Source organism: Physeter macrocephalus, chromosome 11, assembly GCF_002837175.3.
Source record: "Physeter macrocephalus isolate SW-GA chromosome 11, ASM283717v5, whole genome shotgun sequence".
Lineage (NCBI taxonomy): Eukaryota > Metazoa > Chordata > Mammalia > Artiodactyla > Physeteridae > Physeter > Physeter macrocephalus.
Window position 1 is genome coordinate 95,046,570 of NC_041224.1, and position 21,843 is coordinate 95,068,412.

Here is a 21,843-nt window from a genome sequence, read left to right on the forward strand (position 1 = left end):
GGCCAATGAGCCTGCGCGTCCGGAGCCTGTGCTCCGCAACGGGAGAGGCCACAACAGAGGGAGGCCCGCGTACCACAAAAAAAAAAAAAAAGAAGAAGACTGGAAGTATGTCACCCCCTTTGTTCTCTCCCTGCAAGCACTGTGGTGGGAACTGGAGCTGGGGCTTCCTTTCCAGGGCCACAGGGTTTGGTCTAGTGTTACCTCTTGTCTGGGCAATGTGGCATTCTGTGGTCCCTTCTCAACTTGGCTCAATTCTGAGTCCCCCCACTGTCAAACTGCTATAGGGTCCAGTTGATGGACAGACTGTCCAGTGAATCCATTATGTTGGTGGTGGAGCTGGTACGAGGCACTCCAGAGCAGCTGCTAGCACTGACCCCACTCCACCGGGCAGCCCTGGCAGAAAGGGCACTACAAAACTTGGTAAGAGTCCACACCATCAGACTCAGAACTGTAGCCTGGGCCATTCTTACCACTCAGACAATGCTCTCTGTCTTCTAGGCCCAGACCTGAACTTTTGCTGCCAAACAGGTTTTTGTCTACAAGGCCTTAGCCCCTAGATCTACCTCTGGGTTCTATTCCTCGATAGTCTGCTTCATGTTTCTTGTCCATATCCCTTGGAGTATAAGGAATTCCTTGGATTCCACCTCCCAGTCTTCCTGCCTGCTCCTATTTGGGCTCATTGTTTAGAAAAGTGAACAATGGCAATGAACTTCATAGGGTCTTGGTTTGGGAGCTGGAGGGAGGCAAGGTCAAAGGTCTTGGTGTCTTGATCAAAGAGACTGGTCCTCTGAGCCAGCGGTGCATTGTCCCAAGGCCTGATGCCCCTCTCCAGGCTCCAAAGGAGACAACAGTGTCAAGGGAAGTGCTGGAGACATTGGGTCCCTTGGTTGGATTCCTGGGGATAGAGAGCACACGACGGATCCCCCTACAGATCCTGCTGGCCCATCTCAGTCAGCTGCAGGGCATCTGCCTAGGAGAGCCATTTGCCACAGAGCTGGGATGGCTGCTGTTGCAGGAGCCTGTTCTTGGGTACGGACCTCCGGGAACTTCAGATTCTAACTCATCCTTCACCCACCCTCTCAACCACCCTCATCAGTGGCAGCCCATTCAATGTGCTTGAGGTCCTTGGAGCCCTGAGTCCCCAGTCCCAGCATGTCTTTCCTCTTCCTTCTCCTCACAGTTCACTCAGCATCTCAACCCCTGATCTTCTTTCTGTCCCTCAGGAAACCAGAGTTATGGAGCCAGGATGAAGTCGAGCAAGCAGGACGCCTAGTATTCACTCTGTCTCCCGAGGCTATTTCCTTGATCCCCAGGGTGAGGTGAAGGAATGAGGGAGGGGGTAAGAGCAGAGAGGAGACTGGGGAGCTGGTTCCAGGGAGCTAAGACCAAGGAGGTTGAGGGCAAAGGGTGTGAAGCCCGAATTTAGCAGGGGGAGACTGCTAAAAAGAGACAGGACTTTGGAATTACAGCTGTAGCAGCTGGCCCTGACCTGCCCAGCTCTGCCCACCCTCCTTCTACCTTCTCACCCAGGAGGCTTTGGGCCCAGAGACCCTGGAGAGGCTCCTAGAAAAGCAGCAGAGCTGGGAGCAGAGCAGAGCTGGACAGCTGTGTGCAGGGCCACAGCTCACTGCCAAGAAAGCAGCCCTGGTAGCTGGGGTTGTGCGGCCCACCGCAGAGGATCTCCCAGGTGAAACCCCCCACATGCCCATACGTGTAGCATGGTGTACAGGAAAGAGTATCCAACAATGCAGTCAGACTTGTGCCCTTTGAGCAGATTTGTATAACTTCTCTCTAGGCTGGGGTTTTCTAACCTATAAAGCACAGAGGTGTGAGGGATGATCTTCAAGGTCTCTTCTAGTTCTAGGGTTCTATAGCTGTGGGAATTTATAACTCATTATATTTTTAGCCCAGGACTCCCCTTTTCCTGCTTTCTTATCCCTGTTAACAGCTGACTCAGCTCTAGGCTTGATTAAGCATGGAGCTCTCTGCTGGGAAGACTCTTAGGATGGAGGAAGGTGACACTGTGGGGCTAGGGACCTGGGTTCTAATCTAGATCTTCCACTCAGTCCCTGAGCAACCCCGTCGGTCTTCCATCTATACAATGAGGGGCTTGTCCTCTCCAGTCACTTGTTCTAATATCGAGTCCTATAAATCTCACACTGTAGTAATCCCTTGAGCCATACTGCCCATATTGCCCTGTCCTTCAAAGGTTGGGGGGGGGGTCATTCCATCTATAGCTATCTCTCTGGGCATACTTTAGTACTACACTGACCCCCTGGCCCTGCCTTCCCCCTTTAGAACCTGTGCCAAATTGTGCAGATGTACGGGGAACATTCCCATCAGCCTGGTCTGCAACCCAGATCGCAGAGATGGAGCTTTTAGACTTTGAGGACTGCCTAGCACTGTTTGCAGAAGACCCAGGACTTGGGCCTGAGGAACTACGGGCAGCAATGGGCAAAGCAAAACAAGTTAGTGATGGAGAGTCCAGTTGGGGTTGGAGGTGGAATAACATGAGGAAGCTGGTTGGGTGTGATGTGGAACACAAGGGAATGGATAGCTGGGTGAGGGGTGGGGGACATAGGAGATAAAAGAATTAGAGGGTTTGGATCCTGAGTAGGAAGTCAGAGGGGATGAATACTGATGGAAGGAAGCTAGTGAAATGGGTAGAGGGCCTAGAGAAGTGGTTACCAAACTTTAGCGTGTATCAAAATCATCTAGGGAGCAGGTTTTTTAAATGCTTATTCAAGGATCTCATGCTAGACTCACGGAAGAAGAATCTCTGAGGATGCGGTCTGGGCATCTGCATCTTAACAGTCACCGCCCGCCCCCAAACCCCAAGAGTCTGGTGCACGTAAGAGTGTAGAACTCATGGACTGGAGTCTGCTATTCTTCACTACTGAGACTCTAGAGTCTTTCAGTAACACCTTAGTCAGAGGAACCTTAATCCAGTCCTCTCATTTTACAGTTGAAGAAAGTAAAGACCCAGAGAAGGCAAGTGATTTGCCCAGAGTTACACAGCTAAGGTCAGAGGCAAAACTAAGACCCAGCATTCTGACTCTTAATCCAGTGCTTTTTCCATTCACACTCTTCCTCTCTTTCTCTAGTTGTGGGGTCCCCCCTGGGGATTCCGTCCTGAGCAGATCCTGCAGCTGGGTCGGCTCTTAATAGGTCTAGGAGAGAGGGAACTACAGGAGCTGAGCCTGGTGGACTGGGGTGTGCTGAGCACCCTGGGGCAGATAGATGGCTGGAGCTCCATCCAGGTAACATCTTCTCTCCTCTCTACCACCTTCCAAACACCCATCCCACAGATACAGGCCTCTAGGGCATCTAAAGCCCAAGGAATTTCTTTCCTGTGATCCTGCCTGGCCATTCTTTCTATCTTTTCCTAATACCCCATACTAGTAGCCTTAGGAACCCTGTGATTTATTCACTCTGAGGCCCTGGACACATAATACTTCCTTCTGCCTCCTTTCCCTTTGGCCTTCTTTTTTTCCATCCTTCTCTATTTTGGATCCTCAACCTTTTCCATGGCCATTGGATCTTCAGGTCTTTTTTTTTTTTTAATAAATTTATTTATTTTATTTATTTATTTTTGGCTGCGTTGGGTCTTCGTTGCTGTGCGCGGGCTTTCTCTGGTTGCCGCGAGCGGGGGCTACTCTTCATTGCGGTGCGTTTGCCTCGAGGGCTCAGTAGTTGTGGCACGTGGGCTCTAGAGTGCAGGCTCAGTAGTTGTGACGCATGGGCTTAGCTGCTCTGCGGCATGTCAGGTCTTTCTGGGCCAGGGCTCGAACCCGTGTCCCCTGCATCGGCAGGTGGATTCTTAACCACTGTGCCACCAGGGAAGCCTGGATCTTCAGGTCTAAATAATAAAAAATCCAGTAGCACTTGTCCCTTCCCTAAGCAGTTGCCCATCCATGACTTCTCTCCTTATCCTGTGGCCTCCACCCCCACCCCAGCTCCGGGTTGTGGTCTCCAGTTTCCTGAAGCAGAGTGGTCGGCACGTGAGCCACCTGGACTTCCTCCACCTGACTGCACTGGGTTACACGCTCTGTGGACTTCGGCCAGAGGAGCTGCAGCATATCAGCAGTTGGGAGTTTAGGTCACCTGTGGAGGAGGGTGTGGGTGGTGGTGCTGAGGGAAAGGTGGGCTCACTGGGGAGGGAAGGATCATGTAGAAGTGGTCCCATGGAGGAAGGGATCTCACCTGAAGCCATTTCTACCATCAGCTCATGACCACGGACCCTTATTACCATGGCTGAATCCTTCTCCCTTCTTTCCCACTCTTCCACAGCCAAGCAGCTCTCTTCCTGGGCAACCTGAATCTCCCGTGTTCTGAGGAGCAACTGGAGGTTCTGGCCCAGCGCCTTGTGCTGCCTGGTGGTTTTGGCCCAGTCAGTAACTGGGGGCCTGAGATCTTCACCGAAATTGGTACAATAGCAGGTAGGGAGACTGGGCCACTGCTGCTGCTGGTTGTCAGGGGTTGGTTTCCACACCATGGATGGACTGGTTGGAGGACTGCTCTGGAATTCTTAAGGTGGGAGTCTGAGAAGGCATTTAGGTAAGAGGTTGGAGATGTGTTGGGGAAGGTCTATGGTAGGATACCTTGGGATTAGCTAGAGAAGGCCAGTGTAAGATAACGTTTGCATGCCCATCCCACTTGCTTCAACAGCTGGAATCCCAGACCTGGCTCTTTCAGCACTGCTGCGAGGACAGATCCAGGGCCTTACCCCTCTGGCCATTTCTGTCATCCCTCCTCAGAAATTTGCTGTAAGTATTGATGGAGTGGGGTCTGGGGTGACCACAAGAGAGCCAGGGCCCAACAAGGGCTACAGTGGATGTCCTGATTCCTGCTTCCACCCCTAGGTGGTGTTCAGCCCCACCCAGCTATCTAGTCTCACCAGTGTTCAGGCTGTGGCTGTCACTCCTGAGCAGATGGCCTTTCTGAGTCCTGAGCAGCGAGGAGCAGTTGCATGGGCCCAGTATGAGGGGAAGGAGACCCCAGAACAGCAGGGTGAGTTCCCAACTGCACAGCTTGACCCACCAACTCCTGACCCAGAATCTGAACCCTAACTTGGTACTGGTTGGCTCACAGAACCCTTCAAGGAGATCCTGGAGTGAAGGTGTCTACAGGCAGATAGTTTCCAAGTATCAGTGGCTCCTGTGGAGCAGAGCTGTGATATTCCTTCCATTCTCTGTCTCATTATAGGTCGAAGCACAGCCTGGGGTCTCCAGGACTGGTCACAACCCTCCTGGGCCCTGGCATTGACCATCTACTTCCTTGGCAACCTGCTATGAGCCTGTCTCTGCAGTTAAAGAGAGAGATTGTTGGGAAAGACATTTTAAGTAATAATGAATAAAGTGCAAATGGAAGTGCAATCTAATTATCCTCAGGAAGCTGATGAGGAATATGGGTAAAATGCTTATGCTTTCCACCCACCTGAGAATCAGTGTTCCTGGCATGCCATATCTGGAGTCTCTTTCCATCACAAATAATCCCACTGCGTTTTTTTTCTTCTGGAGGCTACTTCCTCCTCATCCCACCATTAGAAATAACACAACTGGAGTGTAGCCAGGAGTCTTTACTAGGACAGAGGGAGTGAGGGGGAAAAGGGGGCATCCAGAGTAAGGAGAATGGGCCACTGTTAGAATGGCAGAGGTCCTGGGAGGCTTGAGTCATCTGCTGGGGATGGGAGTTAATGCTTGTTGAGGAGAGGTGGAGGGACGCGTATATCCTGGCCTCTCTCCAGACGCCGTTCACAGTCAATCAAATAGTTTACTCCATCGATGACCAGCTGCACCAGCTCCACCTGAAGGACACTAACCCTTGATCTCTGCTTCCCACAATCTGACTCTCTTCCGCACTGATTTGGCTGCTCTGGGAACTCGTTTCCAATTTCCTCCCCACTCAACCTGAATTTCATTTCAGATTCTATCACATGCCTGAGGTGCACTCCCTGTCACATCTCAACCCCCACAGACCTATCCCAAATCCCTAAGAATCTCACCTCTGACTTGCCCAGTCGGTCCAAATTAGAGATGTCAATGATGCTGCCTGTGGCAGCTGTGTCCACTCCTCCAGTTCCACGTTTTTGGAGTCTTAGGTTCTCTAGGATCTTTGGGAAGCGGCTATCCTAGAGGGGAGATAGAGATTGGGGGGCAGGGTCAACAGAGGCAGAGACTGGGTCTGACCTGAAAGAGCCCTGAACCCACTCAGAGCTCTTTAGCTACACTATGTGTGCTCCTTTCCAAAATGCCCAATCCCTCCCACCCATACACAGCCACCTTCCCCCTTCACAACCCTCTAACTCCACAACTCCTTTACTTTGCTTAGCAGGGGCAGTTTGATGTGCACTCCTGCCCGAAGTCCAGTGCCTAGGTTAGACGGACAGGTCAAGATGTATCCCAGACGCTCATTCCACATGAACTCCCAGCCACGCTCCTGGATCAGCCGCTCCACCTGAGTACAGAAGGGCTCTGTTAGTGAAAAGTCAGGGATATGCTAGCCTTCCCTTAGCTAGACCCATAAGAACTCTAGAAATATGTCTAGAAACAAAGACTTGGGATGTGAAAGAATGACACTGCTTTTTTTTTTTTTTTTGGTGGAAATGGCTCATTATTATCATGCATAAAAGATAATTTTGATGTTGCAAGCCCATAATGGTGAGATTGTGCAAAAATATCCTGCGTGGAAGAAGAGAAACCTGAGGGAATGATGCATTAAGGATGATCTAGGGAGATGAACAGAGGTGGTAAACTGAACTGAGAAAAGATCAATTATTCAATGAGTTCTGCATGCATTGACGTCTTTACTTTGCTAATGAGCCTAGAGCTTGGAAGGTTCTTTCAGCCAGAAAATGAGGTTGTAGGCTTTGCAACAGGAAGAGGCAAGAGAGCCTGTTAACTGTGGAAAGAGCACATGTGAGAAAGCAAGAGGAAGGTGAAAATGGAGCAGAAGAGCCGGATTCATAGTTGTGGAGGGTGGGGGAGGAGTGTGGGAAGCATGTTTTTGTTTCACTTAAGCATCCTAATCATGAAGATAACTATCAGAGTTGAAGAGACTGGAGATCTGCCAGCGTTGATGGACATGAAGACCACTACCTAACCTGAGTAAGGGGGACGCTTTTCCTAGTTCAGAAAGAACCATGGCGTAGGGGGATATTGTATATGCTGAACAAGGGGAAATTCTTCCATCTAGAATAGTAACAGCAGTTAACACTTAGTGAGCACTTACTACGGGCCATGCACTTTACATGCATTATCTCACTTAAACCCCACAACTTAAAATGTAGGAAGTCTTACTCTCCCAATTTTACAGATGAGAATACTAAGGCATATAATTTAATGTTACCTATTACTTGCTAAAAATAATAGAAACTTCCCAGCCAAGATCTAAACGGAAGAGGAGCTCTCTCCCTTTACAAGTTAAAAATAGAACTGTATACATGAGAACATACAATAAGGATTGGGTTTATGGGGATTTGTAATCTCGAATTGAATATGGAGACCTAATCCATATAGGACTGAGGATTCAGTTCAACTCCTCACGCAGAGCAACGCATTCTGGAACTTAGGCCATTCCATCCTCCACCTTCCCTGGTTTCCCTCCTACTCTCAGCTTAAAATCTAGACATGCTACTTTAGCAAGAATGACCGAATCCAGAGTTAAGGCCTACCTTGGCTCCCAACTGGGTGGTTACATTAGAATCATGAACATACCAATCTCTCACTCCTTACATCCATCCAGGCTTAAACCTTTTCCTTATCTGCACATCCCACCATCCCACACCACATCCCCCAGGCACTGAGCCACCATCTCATTTACTCCTTCTTTGCATTATTTGGCAACTGCTTTATTTACTTCCTTAGATTCCTGACATTCTTTCTCTCTTCCTATTCTTAGGGTGACCACATATCCTGGTTTTCCCTGGACAGTTCTGATTTATACCTCTTGTCCTAGAGTGATTGGTGGTGATCCTTTTCACCATCAAAAGTATCCTGGGTTGGCTGATAAATTATATGGTCAATCTACCTATTTAAATTTGTTTTTTCCTCAAGTCCTCCCACCTAGTTCCCTTATACATTCTTCTCCAACCTCTTTGAGGCCTCGGCAGAATCTTTCAAACACTTTCTTCATGTTGCCACCCTTCTCCATGGAGATGACCCGTGTATGATCCTCCTCATTCACCCAGATCAAGAAGCTCTTCTCATTGTTGTGCCTGAAGGCAGGAGAGAGGGAGGGACAGGGATTAAGAGGCAAGGCAAGAATTGGGGGAGATAGAAAAAAAGGGGCACTTATAGGGGCAGGGGTACCCTATAAGCTAAGCCTCATACCAGATTCCACGAGCATCTGGCCAGTCTCGAGCCATTCCTGCTGCGGTCAACAATGGGGACACAGGCTTATCAAACAGGAAGTGGTCCTGGGGAGAGTAAAGGGACTTGGGTTAAGAATCCTCACAGTAGCCCCTGGGCTTCTCAGAGCCCATCTACCTCATCCGGCCCAGCTTCCCCTGACTCTTCTTTCCATCTGCCCCTCCCGCCCAGCTCGCTCTCAAAGCCCCTCACATCAATTAGCTGCTGCTGCTCAGCCTCTGTCATCTCACTGAGCCGATAGTAGCGTCCAGCCAGGTCACCCTTCAGGCCACTCAGTGCCTCCACCACAACACGCTCCACCTCTCGTCGCTCTGCCCGGGTGCAGGCTGGAGGCAGGCTGAGTCCCCGGATACTTCGGCCAGTTCTGACTCTTGAGGACAATACATACCTCTCGTCAAAGTAGCCAGAACGGATCTGGGGAATCAGAGAAATTAACGTAAGTCACAGAAACACAGTGGATGGGAGCTGAGGGCCTTCGGGAAGGAGAGACCTTAAGGACTAGAGGGGTCCTCGTTGCCTGCACTGGAAGGTAAAGCCCATTGGGCAAGCACTCCAACTGAAGGGGCATTGTAAACCCTCCCCCAAACCTGCCCACCTTGGGGGGGTGGCCATTCTCATCTGCCCTCTCCTCTCCACAGAGGCTGCTCCTGAACATACAATTCTTTCCCCACACTGAGACTAAAAGTTCAGCAGTATAATGACTATGAGTCAGGGTATAATTATGGTTGAAGGGACTGAAGAAACAGAATGTTGTACATAAGGCAATGCAAGTCAGAAGTGGAATATTCGACCTACCTTGCTGGCATCCAGGTCAGTGGTATGTTTCATCGTCTGGGGGTTATATCCATTGTGTCGCTCTTGGATCACAGGGTCAAACAGCTCAGCAAATACCTGAGGGGCAGTTCAGAGGAAGAGGGTGGTTAAGGAGAGGGAATCCCTTCCCAAGCTTTAGTTGTGGACTGATTTCACTGGGTGAGAAAACATGAGTATGGATAGTCCAATCTTAAGGGAAAGTGAGGTCTTTGGGGGAAAGGAGCTGGGATTACTGGGGAGATGAATTGGGTCACCGGGGAAACTCTGTGGGCCCCCTACCTCATAGGTCTCCTCATCACCAGCTACCATGCCCACAGTCTTGATGAAGGGGTGGCCAGGGTTGTCCACGCCAGTCTGGATACATTGATCTAGCGTCCAACCAGTGGGTGTGGTCTTGTCGCAGAGCCGGGCATAGACTGCTGGGGTCAGGTGACTGGCCATGCAGTTGTTGTGCTTTCGGAGGTCTGGGTACTCAGCACTAGGGAGGGGGTACCAGTAACCATGGAGGGAGGGCACAGGGGGCCTAGACCCAGTGCACTCAGCTGGGAGCATGTCTGGCTTTGTTCCTTGGGAGGAGGGGAGGTTAGAGGGAGGCTAAACCTTGGTAATCTCATCAGGGACTTTCAGGATCTATTCTTTCCCAAGAGTTCTAGCTTCCTCTGGCTGGAGGCTCAATTCTCCCAGATCTGCTCAGTTCTTTCCTCCCGTGGACACAACATTAGGGATGGGGGGAGGGGAAAGACTAAGGAGGGGAATTCAGGAAACGGGAGAGAACAGCAGGAAAAGGAGATGGAGGAGAGCGGAAAGGATAGTTCCTGGTCTCTCAATTAGGAATTTGGGCAGAGTAGGTGCAGCCAGAACTCACAGGGCCAGAGCTGGCCTTGCGGGTGGGAACTGCGGGCTCCAAGTCCTCAGGAATGCTTTCACCTTATGGTTTTGGCCTCCATCCCCACCCCACTGAGGTTTTCAGACTGTCCAGCGCCTGTACTCCAGCGCCTGTACTCCAGAGCCTTCGTGACTATAGCCCTTCTCTATTGCCCAGGTCCCCATCTCCATCCCCGTCAGCACCTACCCGTCCCCCACCCCCACCCTCACCCGGGCGCCTGAGACACTGATACCTCGGGGGATACAGCCTCCGTCGTTCGCCGGCGGCTCGAACAGGTTCCGAGCGGAGAAGAAACCCAGCGGCTAGAGACCCAGCTCCAGCCAAAGCCAGGAGTCTGAGCCCCGGGCGGGCAGACAGGAGACGAGAGAAGGGACCAGCCATGGTTTGAGGATCTGGTTACGGAATCCTGGAGTAGGAGCTGGCTCAGGGCAGGAACCGGGAGGGAGGATGCAAACAGGCTGACTGAGAGCCGGAGGTGGGTGCGAGGCTGGAGCCGAAATGGAGGGAGGCTGGAGCGGGAGTGGAAGCCGGTGCCGAGCAGGCTGCAGGAGAGCCGCAATGAGCTAGCGGCGGTCGGGCGCAGGAGAGGGAAGCAGAGCTGCAGTCTCCGGGGGTGGGGCTCATGCAGGCTCCGCCTTCCCGCCTGCCACGGCCCTAGGTGTGCGGGGGCAGAGGGCAGGCACCACCCACCAGGTAGATTAGGGGGACTGGAGATTCGCAGCCTTAGGCCGAGGAACGGGCCCACCTGAGATGAGGTCGCCCAGATTTCAGCACCAAGTAGAGGACAGCACCCAAGGGGACAGGCGAGACCCGAACACCCTTCCCCTAAGCCTCTCGGTTTAATAGGAAACCCGTTTCGTCGCCCTGTGGGTGTGAAAGCGTGACACTACCCAAACTCTTCTCGTTTTTTCGGCCTGCCTCAGCAACCTCTCCATCTTCCCAGGGGAGGCGGCCTCGGGGAACCGTGGAATAAACACAGATACCAGAGGACGACAAAGAGAAAGCACACTGGCAGACACTGAGAAAGACACCAGCTGGCTCAAGGTCACCTTTTCCTTAGAACCAGGAAGAGGACCAAAGCTCCTCCCTGTCACACCTGTGCTTTCCTTATAAGGTTGTGGAAGGATTCCCGGAGAGAAATCAGGGAAACATGAACTCTTACCCCATCTGTGCTGTGTCGCCCCCCACCACCCTGCCCCCAAGTCTGAAGCCCTGTTCTGTCCTTCCTCCACTTCTCAGGATCCCCCACTTGTCCCCCTCCTCTGCCCTCCTCCCCATCTCCTACTCCACCTTTGATCTTTTACTTCTCAGAGTCTTGTCCAGGCTCCGATCAGTTTGCTGCTCACAGGACTCCCTCTGAGTATTCTTGGCAGGCTTGCCTACCTGTTGTTTGTGCTGGGCGTGGGGCTGGAGTCGGGCAAGGAATTATTAATCTTCCTTCTCCTCCTCTCCCTTCTCCCCGCTCTGTGAAGCTCCCAGTTCCTGATCTGAAGGGGAGTGTAAGGTGACGTGAAGGGTGTGGTGAGATGACGGACGAGGTGTAGGACGGAAACAGGCAGGCACAGGTCCCCAACCACCACATGTGTTTCCTCTCTTGGCTCCCTAATGCTGTTTAATCCAGACTGTAAGGAGGGGTGTCCAAGGGCATAGGGTCACCAAGGAATCTCTGCCTTCCGCCTGGTCCCTTCTCCTCTCTCCTCACAAGGTGCATATTCATATTTGAGAGGGCTTTGTTCCCATATCTCCCAAGTGTGACTTGGGTATGACTTGACCTTTGTCCTGGCGGAAGGAGAATGAATGCTTGGAGCTGAAATAGAGATGTGAGCTTCAGTATGGAGGGTCAGTTAAGATGGGGTAGGCATGGTGGCATTAGCCCATTCTTTCAGGTATTGATGACAAAATACTGGCTCTCTGTACACGGATGCCGAAATGAGATACAGAGTTTTGGAGGAGAAAGAAATAGTAGCTTTATTCTTGGAGGGAACACAGCAGGCTAGCACCTCAAGAACTGTGCCCCCCTCCCCGTGGAATAGGGAGTGGTCTTCTAGTCGGGGCGCTCGTGGTCAGGGGGTAGGTGATAAGGATAAAGGCAGTGACTGGGCTTGCATTCTTCTGATGGGTTGGTGGTGAGGTAAGTAGGAGTCAGCAACATCAACCTTCAGGCTCCAGCTGGTCTGGGGTCTACGTGCCTGTGGGCAGCATACCCACCTGGAGGGGGTTTCAGCATCTGCAAAACAGCTCAAAGATAACTTTGTGTGTGTCCATTGTTGGGGAACCAGGACCTTGCCCCAAGGCTGCACTATTGTTTCTCTTGACTGTTTCTCTCTTGTCTTGCATCCTCTCACTTCCCTGATTAACAACTGCTTGAACCTGCCCATTGGAAGTAGGGAAAGGTCATGGAGGCTGAATGAAGGCTATTTCCTATAATCAAAGACATGGGGGACACAGAAAGTCTGTGCCCAGGAGCCCCACAGGGCCCTGCTCAGTATCATTACCTTGGTGTACCCACAAGACAGCAAGATACTTGTTAATCTTAAGGGAGAGTATCTGAGAAAAAGAAATTCCCTTCAAATTGTCTGCTGGCCTCACCGATGAGACCCCACTCCATCCCTTTACTCTCATTTCATTCATTCCTCTCAGGCTTCCCTAGTGCTCCTTTTCTTTTCTTCCTCATTTGTGGGTAGCCTTAGTAGCTAATTACCTCTCTTCCAGGTCCATCAGTTCCTTCTTCTCCTGGTAAGACAGCAATAATCAGAGAATAGATGGAGTTCCGCAGTTGTGTTACCTGAAAACTGGGTTCACCTTTTGGTGGGTGTCAAGCCAATAGACACAACCAAGCCAAAGATCAGGAGAAGGAAGGATTTATTATTATGTGCCACAAGTAAGGAGAACACCAGGGATCTCTCCCAAAGCAGCGTCTCCCCGAACAGCAAAATCTGGGAAGTTTTCAGCTAAGGATACATGCATATTCATGAAGGGGTGAAACCGAGCAGGAACCTATGAGGCTCAAAGATGAATTATTATGTATGTCCTTTAAGAAATCAGGGCCCTGCCCCAAGACTGCACTGTTGTTTCTTTTTTTTTTGTGTGGTACGCGGGCCTCATACTGTTGTGGCCTCTCCCGTTGCGGAGCACAGGCTCCGGACGCGCAGGCTCAGCGGCCATGGCTCACGGGCCCAGCCGCTCCGCGGCATGTGGGATCCTCCCAAACCGGGGCGCGAACCCGGTTCCGCTGCATCGGCAGGCGGACGCGCAACCGCTGCGCCACCAGGGAAGCCCTGCACTGTTGTTTCTTGACCGCTCCTCCCTTGTTTCTGCATTCCCTCCCTTAAGATCATTAATTACTGAGACCTGTTCAAGGGCAAGCATTGTGGCCAGGCTTATATCACAAAATGGCTTAGGTCAAAATGGGTTCTCTTATATCAAGAAAGCCATTCCTGGTTCTCTTTCTCCAGTGACTCCCTAACCTATCTGCTTACACTAGGGACAAAATGGAGCAGGACGCTGTGGGTACCTCCCAGGTACAAATCCCTTCTGTGTACCCCGTTTCTTGTTTGTAGGAAATAGGCTTCATTCAGCCTCCTTGACCTTCCCTGATTAGCAACTGTTCAAACAGTTGCTAATCAGGGAAGGGAAGGGATACAGAAACACAGGAGGGACAATCAAAAAACTATAGTGCAGCAATTAAAGCAGGATCTTGGTTCCTCCCAGAGGAATATTCATAACAATATCCTTGAGTTCTTCTGTAGGAACTAACCCCACCCCCCCACGTGGAAGATGGTAACTTCAGGCTGAATAACAGATTTCTGGAGCACTGCCCTGTTACCTCACCACCAACCAATCAGAAGAAAGTCACACACTTGCAGCCCTCACCCCAAATTTTGCCTATAAAAACTTTTTCCCCAAAACCATCAGGGAGTTAATGGGGTTTTAGAGAACGAGCCACCTGTTCTCCTTGCTTGACCCTGCAATAAACCTTTCTCTGCTCCACACTCCGGCCTTTCTGTTTGTTTGGCCTCACTGTGCTTTGGGCACACAAACTTGCGTTGGCTAACAGAACTTGGAATAGTCTTGACCAGGGAAACCTGAGTGAGGATGCAAAGATAATAACAGTACAAACATACACAAAATGCTTTCATATAATCAGTACCCTATGAGTTAGGGTTTCTAGTCCCACTCTCTCACAGGTGAGAAAAGAGGGGCTGAGGGAAGTTCAATGACTTGCCCAAGGCTGCACAGCTATTAAAGGCAAGACAGCAAGCAGAGTGTGGAGATAGGAATCCACCAGTTCAGCCTTCCAAGTCCATCCATCGTCTTGTCTCCTCCATAAGTAAGTCTCTTTTCCTTCCCTTAACTTTCTGATTTGTTTCTGTCTCTGTTTTTGTCTCTAGCCTCCTTTTCACTCCTCTAGTCCGTTAACATTTACAACGTACATTTATTGGATCTCTACGTCTATCATATCCCGTTTTATTTTACAAAACGAACAGAAGACTTGGTTTTGTCCTCATGGAGGTGCAATGGCACAGACTCTGCCTCTTCCTCTACATCTTGCTTCCCCCCACTTCGTCTCACTGGAAATTCTCTGTCTAGACCAAGCATCTGGACTCTGGCGACGGAGTTAGAAATCAGAAAAAGAACAACAGGTTGCACTTCCTCCCCAGAACCACTAGAGGCCACCATCCTCCGCGCAGAAGCGCCGGCCAACGCAGCCTGACTCTGCTGCCGGTGCGCGCCCTCCGCTGATTGGTGGCGCCGAAGAGAAGTCGTGCTTTGATTGGGCCGCTGTCAGGTGTCGCTGCCGGCAGGTTCGGGTGCGCGAGCGCAGGGAGGCGGGTGAGTGAGGGCCGGGGGCGGTGGGGGAGTGGCTGGGGGCTGGGGGCGGTATCTGAGGGGGTGGACTGGGTAGAGTGGGCTCCTTCGGTGCCGAGGGCCCTGGTTAGGAGCGGCTGGGGGCAGCTCTAGAAAGAGACCCAGCGGAGAGGCCTCAATGTCAGCGAAGGGAGAGTGAGGCGGGGAAGGCGGGGGCGGGCAAAAGGCTAGAGGAGTCGGGATGGGAGGTGGTAATCGTGACCCGGAGCTGAGTGAGGAGAGCGGAGAGGAGGGGGTCAGCGAGAGAAGAGGTTGGCGTGTGAAGGTCTGCGTGAGGAAGAGGGGGCCCTGCTGAGCCAGGGGGAGTCTGCCGGGGAGAGGGTCAGGGCGGGCAGGTCTGTGTGAGGAGGCGTGGGAATGGAGTCAGACCGGAGGCTCGGCTGGAGGAAGGGGTTGTTGCAGAGAGGAGAGAGGTGAGCCTGGAGGGAAGGCAGGTCGGTAAGGAGTGGCTCTCAGACAGTCTGTGCGGGGGAGCATTGAGGGTTCCATATAAATTTGTTACCAAGTGTGGTGACTCATCTGAGGGTTTGAAGAACTGTTTAAGGCTGGGGAGTCAGTGAGCGAGAGGATTCGTTGTATTGTTGATTGGATCGGTTGATTAGTGATGTAGGAGGGGGCAGTAGTTAGGGGAGTCAATGAAGAGTCCTTTTAGTAAGTTGGGGAAAGAAGGCAGTATGAGTGAGCTGATACCGAGAACAGGGGCATCAGCACAGTTCATCAGTGGCAGGATGAGGGTATGTATGAAGCATTAAAAACTGCATCAAGGAGAGAATGGGTCCACTGTTGAGGAGATAGTGTTTGTGGCCTGAGGAGTTTTAACTGTGTTGGAAGTATTCCCGCCTGACTCTGTACTGACCTTTCTCTTTCATCACTGATGGAGCCCTCCATCCAGTGCAGAAGTGCGTGGTGGTTAAAGAAATTAGAGGACTAGGAAAGCAGCCCTAAATTCTAAGGGATAAAGAAGTTACACAGTTTACCCTCCCTTCAGTCCCTTCTCTAGATCTGATTTAACATAGATGTTCCTGAGAAGATTGCCCACCTGCCCCGCCCTCTCTCCTTACCTATTATACTATCTCCTCCTTCCTCCCCTCCCTCGCTCCCTTCCACATTGATTCAGGCCCCAGTAAGACTGCCCTTTAGCCTACTGTAGAGTCTGAAGTTTTCTTTTGCAACAAAGTATTAGGGGAGAGGGGGAAGGGGAGAAGAGCACAGAAAACAGGGCAATGGCTCTTGGAACACCACATTAAATCCCAGCTTCTCGCAGAGGTACATCTAAATAAATCCTGGCTTATTTCATAGCTATTTCTGTCAGGCTTCTATTTCTGCTTTGTTAACTATGAATTTAGACCTTTCATCTCTGTTCAGCTCCATATTTGTGAACAGATTCTCCTTTGCCATTCAATTATCATCTCCTGTTATAGAGTTATAATAGAATTTCAAGAATGTGACAGTGTACATTCAGTAGAAAACAAGGAAAGACCTAGTGGAAGAAAGTGTGGAGGGTTAGGAATCTTAGACACAGAGAAAGTTCCTGCTTCAGAGAAAGGATAAAGCGTGCAACAAAATTCTGCTTGCTTAAACTATACAGGGACCTTGGGAATGTCACAAGTCATGGAAATTGGGTCAGGTCACGAAAAAGGATTTCAAGGAAACAGGCTATAATCAGGAGGAGTGTGTATGTATAAGACCTGCAGTGTACAACTGAAAATGTTAAGCCTAAGGAGAATGTTGTGCCCTCACGGTGGTTGAGCAACAGAGAAAAGCAGATGGTGAAGACTAGAAAGGTCAAGATCCATATAAAGATTAGCTATAACTTTCTAATCAAAGCTGCAAACTCACTTGTAATGGAAGGGTTTAAAATAAAAATATGAAAAGTAAATATTGAAGACTAAAAATCTATAAGACTAAATTACTCCATTTACTTGAGTTTGTGGCTTTCATTAGAGCCATTGGTCAGTATTTCTGAGAACTTTTGCAGAATGTAGAAAATTGCTGATGTGACTCAATTTCATTTTTGGAAAAAAATAACAGATACCCGTATCCCCACAATTTAGTATTAACAGATGTTAACCTTTTGTATATTTGCTTCAGAGTTTTCTTAATTGAAATAAACATTATAGATAAGGTTGTGAGGTTCCATTTGAATCCTTCTCAGTTCTGTTTTCCCCTCTGCTCAGAGGTAACCACTATCATGAATTTGATGTTTTTCTTTCCCATCTGTTTTTATACTTCTAATTATGTATACAGCCATAAACATACGTAGTATTTTTTATTTGTACAAGTGGAATTGTTCTGCATGTATATTTCTGCAGTTTGCATTTGGAAGCTGTCCATGTTATATATAGCTTTGATTCATTTTTTTAAAATGGAAATATAGTTAATTTACAATGTGTTAGTTTCAGGTGTACAGCAAAATGATTCATATATATGTATATATATATACACAATGTATTGAGTATGTATTGAGTATATTTCCCTGTGCTATACAGTTGGTCCTTGTTGTTTACCGATTTTATATATAGTAGTATGTATATGTTAATCCCAAGCTCCTAATTTATCCCCCCGATTCATTTTTAATAATTGCTGTTAGTCAACCATTTGTAAACACAACATTATATTTATCCATTCTTCTACTTGTGACATCTGAGTTGTTCTCGGTTTTTGCCATTACCAGCAATAAGGTTATGAACATCCTTGCAAATGTCTTCTTATGTGGGAGTTTCTCTACAGCGGAGTTTCTCAACCTTGGCACCACTCACATTTCGGACTGGACAATTCTTTGCTGTGGGGGTATATCCTATGCATTTTAGAATGTTGAGCAACATCCTTGGCCTCTACTCACTAGATGCCGATAGCATCTCCCCAGTTGTGACAACCAAAAGTGTCTCCTGACAAATGTGCTTTTGCACAGTATAATCACAGTTGGTTAAGAACCACTGCTGCAGGTGTATGGATGCAGAAGGGGAACTGCCAGGTTGTTCTGACTCAATTTTAAGTCTTAAGATATTCTCACTGATAATGGCTCTAGGCAGGATTTTTTTTTCCATTGTAGCTTCTGGTATGAAGGACTTTGGGCTAGACCAGCCTTGTGTCTGTTGTACCCTGAGATGGTAGAGAGAAAATTGAAATTTCAGTTTGAGAATGGGTTGGAGCCTGTTGTATGGATGCCTGTATCCTCAACTTCCCAACTAGCACTAGACCTCTTTCCGTGAACAGATTTTCTGGAACTGAGCATCTCTCTTTTAAGGTAAAGCAGGTGAAGGAGAGATGGGGCATAGGGGATTTTAAGGTTCTGATTTAATGTTTAGAACATAGGGTGCCCTCAGTCAATTTTTTTTGAGTTAATCCTTGGTAGGAATGAAGATAGGGGTTAAGAGCAAAGGCAAATGAACTCTCTTATTCCTCTGCTCTTGAATTAAATCACTGAGTTCAACACTACTGTGGGGAAGTGGAGAAGGGCCAGGAACATTTTGGAATAAATCCAAAGTTGAAATGTCACTCTAACCTTCTCTTCTGGTAGGAATCAACAGTAGCCTTCCATGAGGAACTGCCTTTCCCATTTGCTGCTGGAGTTAATGGTTTTTCCTGCTGGCAGAATCAGGGACATGCCAGCACTGTAAGGGTTAATCTACTGATCCTCTTACCAGTCTCATGGTTGGGGGTGGGGTGAGCAGGGAGGAAAAGGGAGACCTCGATTTTCTCTTAGGGATCTTTAGTCATCTCAAGTCATAGCCCACATGCCTCCTTTCCTGTTGATCCTTCTCACCATAGCTTTGTTTCCTGTTTCCCCTAGTCCCCTTGTAGTTCCCTCTTATTTTCTCATTCCCCATGCCCCATCCCCACCCACTGCCATGGGGCTTGGATTCTGAACTAACAGGGATACATACCCTCCACTGCAGAGCGGGATGAGTGGGTGCTCCGGCGGGGATGTGGTCATTGCCGGCCAGTGAGGGCGAGAGCGCCACAGCCCACTTCTTCCTTGGAGCTGGAGATGAGGGGCTGGGCACCCGTGGAATAGGCATGAGGACAGAAGAGAGTGACAGCGAGCTCCTTGAGGATGAGGAGGATGAAGTGGTAAGACCAGGGAAGACGATGTAACTTGGTTCTGGGACCCCTGTCATAGTTGAGATTCCATAGGATGGAGACACCTCTCCCCATTCTTCCCAAATGCACAGACTCCCTGTCATAAACAGGCCCTATTCTGATTAAGGGGAAGGGCAGTGGAGATTGGTTAGATTGCCTCTCTTTGAAGCCCCTACCCTTATGCCCTCCTCCTGTTGTCTCATTATTATTGGTTCCCCTACTCTTCTGCCCGAGTACACATTTCCTACTGTGGCAGTAGGAGTACCTGCAGGTACCCCAATCTAGGCCTAAGTTAGGAGATAACCTTAACCCCATAGGTCCAAAGTCCTGGCAAGAAACTCTGTGCCCTAAGGAGATGAGACAGTGTTCCCTGATAGGGATGGTTTAGGTGGGAAGTACCTGACAGCACTTCCTCTCTGTAGCCTCCTGAACCTCAGATCATTGTTGGCATCTGTGCCATGACCAAGAAATCCAAGTCCAAGCCAATGACCCAAATCCTAGAGCGACTCTGCAGATTTGACTACCTGACTGTTATCATCCTGGGAGAAGATGTGATCCTCAATGAACCTGTGGAAAACTGGCCATCCTGCCACTGCCTCATCTCTTTCCACTCCAAAGGTTGGTGTGTGTGAAGGAAAATGAGAAGGAATGGTGTTGGGAATGCTGGACTGGGAAATGAGGCTCTTGCTGTCAAATAGTAAAGAGGCCATCAGCTCTTCCCAACACACTAGGGAACAGTGCAAAGGGGTTTGTTCTCCCTACATCTTGGAGGAGTTGCCGGGGGTAGTTTAAAGCCCATATTTGAACCTCAAGACAGCTCTAAGATTCTTAGGGTCTCTGACAGAATTGGTCTTTGGAAGGACCCTAAAAATAATTTCTGTTTTACTTTTTTCTGATGGATATTCTAGACTTGGGAAGTTGGGCAGGAGGATGAGTGCTGGGTTGGATGGGTAGTGGAGCTCAGTGGCAACTAATAGCTTTAATATGTTTATTTCTCTTGCTGTTTTCTCACTGTCTCTTTCACTTTCTTCCTTTGGTCTCTCTATTTCCTTTCTCCATCCCAGGCTTTCCTCTGGACAAAGCTGTTGCTTATTCCAAGCTTCGAAACCCTTTTCTTATCAATGACCTGGCTATGCAGTATTACATCCAGGATAGGTATAGCTTTCTGTTGACTGGTGGGATGGGTGGCCCTGAGATCATGCCTGTTTAGAGAACCCACTCTGGGAGGGGCAGAGTCAAACAAACATGCTTAATTTTTGCACCATACCCTCTTGAGTTCTGTACACGGGTGTCTCCCAATTCCTGAATGAATGAAATCCCTAGCCTCTCCCCTGGTCACCATCCCCCACCTCTCCCAGCTAATTTATTCGGGGGTGACAGGAGGGAGGTGTACCGGATCCTGCAGGAGGAGGGTATTGATCTGCCTCGATATGCTGTGCTCAACCGTGACCCTGCCCGGCCTGAGGGTGAGTACCTGGCCTTGTCCAGTCCTGCCCTGCTTTCTATGACTTAGCCCACTTCTCCTTCCTCTAGACGTCTCCTATGTACCACCCGGCTCAGTGGGGCTTTGGTGACTGGATTATGGGTAGAGCTAGAGCCATGGGTCTTTGGACAGAACCTTGGACCTCTTATATAGATATTAATTACCATATCTATTAGTAAGATATGGTCATAGCAATTTGAGGGTTATGGAGATTACAACTTAGAGAAGTGGGAGTTGGAAGTATTCTTAGGCCCTAGGAATGACCACACGCCTACTTTTCAGAGTGCAACCTGATTGAGGGTGAAGACCAGGTGGAGGTAAATGGAGCCGTCTTTCCCAAGCCCTTTGTGGAGAAGCCAGTGAGTGCAGAGGACCACAATGTTTACATCTACTACCCCAGCTCAGCTGGAGGAGGAAGCCAGCGCCTCTTCCGTAAGGTATGGGAGACATTTGGGCGTTTGGGGAGGCAGAGAAGTAGAAGGGTGAGAATGAGGCTGTGGGGAGGGAAGCTGGAGGATTTGGGGACAAGTTAGAGGCAACTTTTTTTTTCCTTTCTTTTTCTCCTGAAGATTGGCAGCCGAAGCAGCGTTTACTCTCCTGAGAGCAGCGTCCGGAAGACAGGGTCGTACATCTATGAGGAGTTTATGCCAACAGATGGCACAGATGTCAAGGTTATGGTGGATACAGGGACTTAAGAAGTTATAAATGTCTGGGTGGGGTGGGGTGCTTGGGAAGCAAGTGGAAGTGTATGGAAGTGGTCGTAGAAAATAAAGTATGAATGTGATTGGCTTTCATATGCAGGTGAAGGTAAGAAGTGGGGGAAGTAGGTATTTACATTGTCACTGTCAGAGCAAGGGCAAGAGTGACATGGAAAATGGAATACTGTTGGTAAGTTATTTCTTAGTAAGGACTAGGCAATAGTTTTGGAGTCCTGTGGAGAAACCTTCATAATTATACTAAAGTAGAGCTCAGTAAGAAAAATGTCAGTCTCCTTGTTCATAAAACTTGGGGATTTGTTTGTTTTGTTTTTGTTTTTGTTTACTGTGAAACTAGTCTACAGACATAGTGCTCATATTGTCTTCTCATATGCAGGGTGAGCTGTGGGCATACTCAGTGATGCTATGTACCTGCAGGTGTATACAGTGGGACCAGACTATGCCCATGCTGAAGCCAGAAAATCTCCAGCTTTGGATGGGAAGGTCGAAAGAGACAGTGAGGGGAAAGAAATTCGATATCCAGTCATGCTGACTGCCATGGAAAAGCTGGTGGCCAGGAAAGTCTGCGTAGCTTTTAAGGTGGAGGAAGTCCCCTTGGCGGTGAAGGGGAGGGTGTGTGTGTGG

General features: G+C 49.3%; 3 protein-coding genes across 32 annotated transcripts in view; 2 read left to right on the plus strand and 1 right to left on the minus strand.

Moving 5' to 3' along the window:
* STRC (stereocilin) overlaps positions 1-5,369 on the plus strand; it is an 18,427-nt gene extending 13,058 nt beyond the window's left edge. Inside the window, exons 20-30 of the mRNA XM_007114209.4 lie at positions 285-420; positions 833-1,029; positions 1,224-1,314; positions 1,531-1,687; positions 2,299-2,468; positions 3,105-3,260; positions 3,957-4,099; positions 4,291-4,439; positions 4,669-4,766; positions 4,863-5,010; positions 5,206-5,369. Of these exons, the coding sequence (XP_007114271.2) occupies positions 285-420; positions 833-1,029; positions 1,224-1,314; positions 1,531-1,687; positions 2,299-2,468; positions 3,105-3,260; positions 3,957-4,099; positions 4,291-4,439; positions 4,669-4,766; positions 4,863-5,010; positions 5,206-5,294 (1,534 nt within the window). The 3' untranslated portion in view covers positions 5,295-5,369. The remainder of the gene's footprint in view (positions 1-284; positions 421-832; positions 1,030-1,223; positions 1,315-1,530; positions 1,688-2,298; positions 2,469-3,104; positions 3,261-3,956; positions 4,100-4,290; positions 4,440-4,668; positions 4,767-4,862; positions 5,011-5,205) is intronic.
* Positions 5,370-5,560: 191 nt separating this feature from the next.
* Positions 5,561-11,582, minus strand: LOC102975860 (creatine kinase U-type, mitochondrial). 7 transcript variants are annotated; one of them, XM_055088275.1, is made up of 10 exons: positions 11,452-11,582; positions 10,301-10,555; positions 9,462-9,660; positions 9,165-9,260; positions 8,562-8,783; positions 8,331-8,416; positions 8,092-8,215; positions 6,322-6,456; positions 6,005-6,130; positions 5,561-5,806 (listed from the first exon to the last, which is right to left on the minus strand). In XM_055088275.1, the coding sequence occupies exons 2-10, from the start codon at positions 10,447-10,449 to the stop codon at positions 5,693-5,695; spliced, it is 1,251 nt and encodes a 416-aa protein (XP_054944250.1). In that variant the 5' UTR covers positions 10,450-10,555; positions 11,452-11,582; the 3' UTR covers positions 5,561-5,692. The 7 variants fall into 7 exon arrangements, with proteins under 7 accessions (XP_054944250.1, XP_007114268.1, XP_007114270.1 ...); XM_007114206.3 differs by having other exon boundaries at positions 10,301-10,610; XM_007114208.3 differs by having other exon boundaries at positions 10,301-10,631.
* Positions 11,583-14,863: 3,281 nt separating this feature from the next.
* Positions 14,864-21,843, plus strand: part of PPIP5K1 (diphosphoinositol pentakisphosphate kinase 1) — a 61,416-nt gene continuing 54,436 nt past the window's right edge. For 12 of the 24 annotated variants that reach the window (XR_003681810.1, XM_028495384.2, XM_028495393.2 and 9 more), the window contains exons 1-8: positions 14,864-14,901; positions 18,837-19,011; positions 19,443-19,638; positions 20,085-20,175; positions 20,401-20,486; positions 20,786-20,940; positions 21,073-21,180; positions 21,637-21,798. Coding sequence is in view for 23 of the 24 variants with exons in the window: in XM_028495384.2 (XP_028351185.1) it covers positions 18,865-19,011; positions 19,443-19,638; positions 20,085-20,175; positions 20,401-20,486; positions 20,786-20,940; positions 21,073-21,180; positions 21,637-21,798 (945 nt within the window). In the remaining variant the exon portion in view is untranslated. Of the gene's footprint in view, positions 14,902-18,457; positions 18,554-18,836; positions 19,012-19,442; positions 19,639-20,084; positions 20,176-20,400; positions 20,487-20,785; positions 20,941-21,072; positions 21,181-21,595; positions 21,799-21,843 lie in introns of those variants that run through there. The other 12 variants (XM_028495386.2, XM_028495394.2, XM_055088278.1 and 9 more) reach the window with 3 other exon arrangements.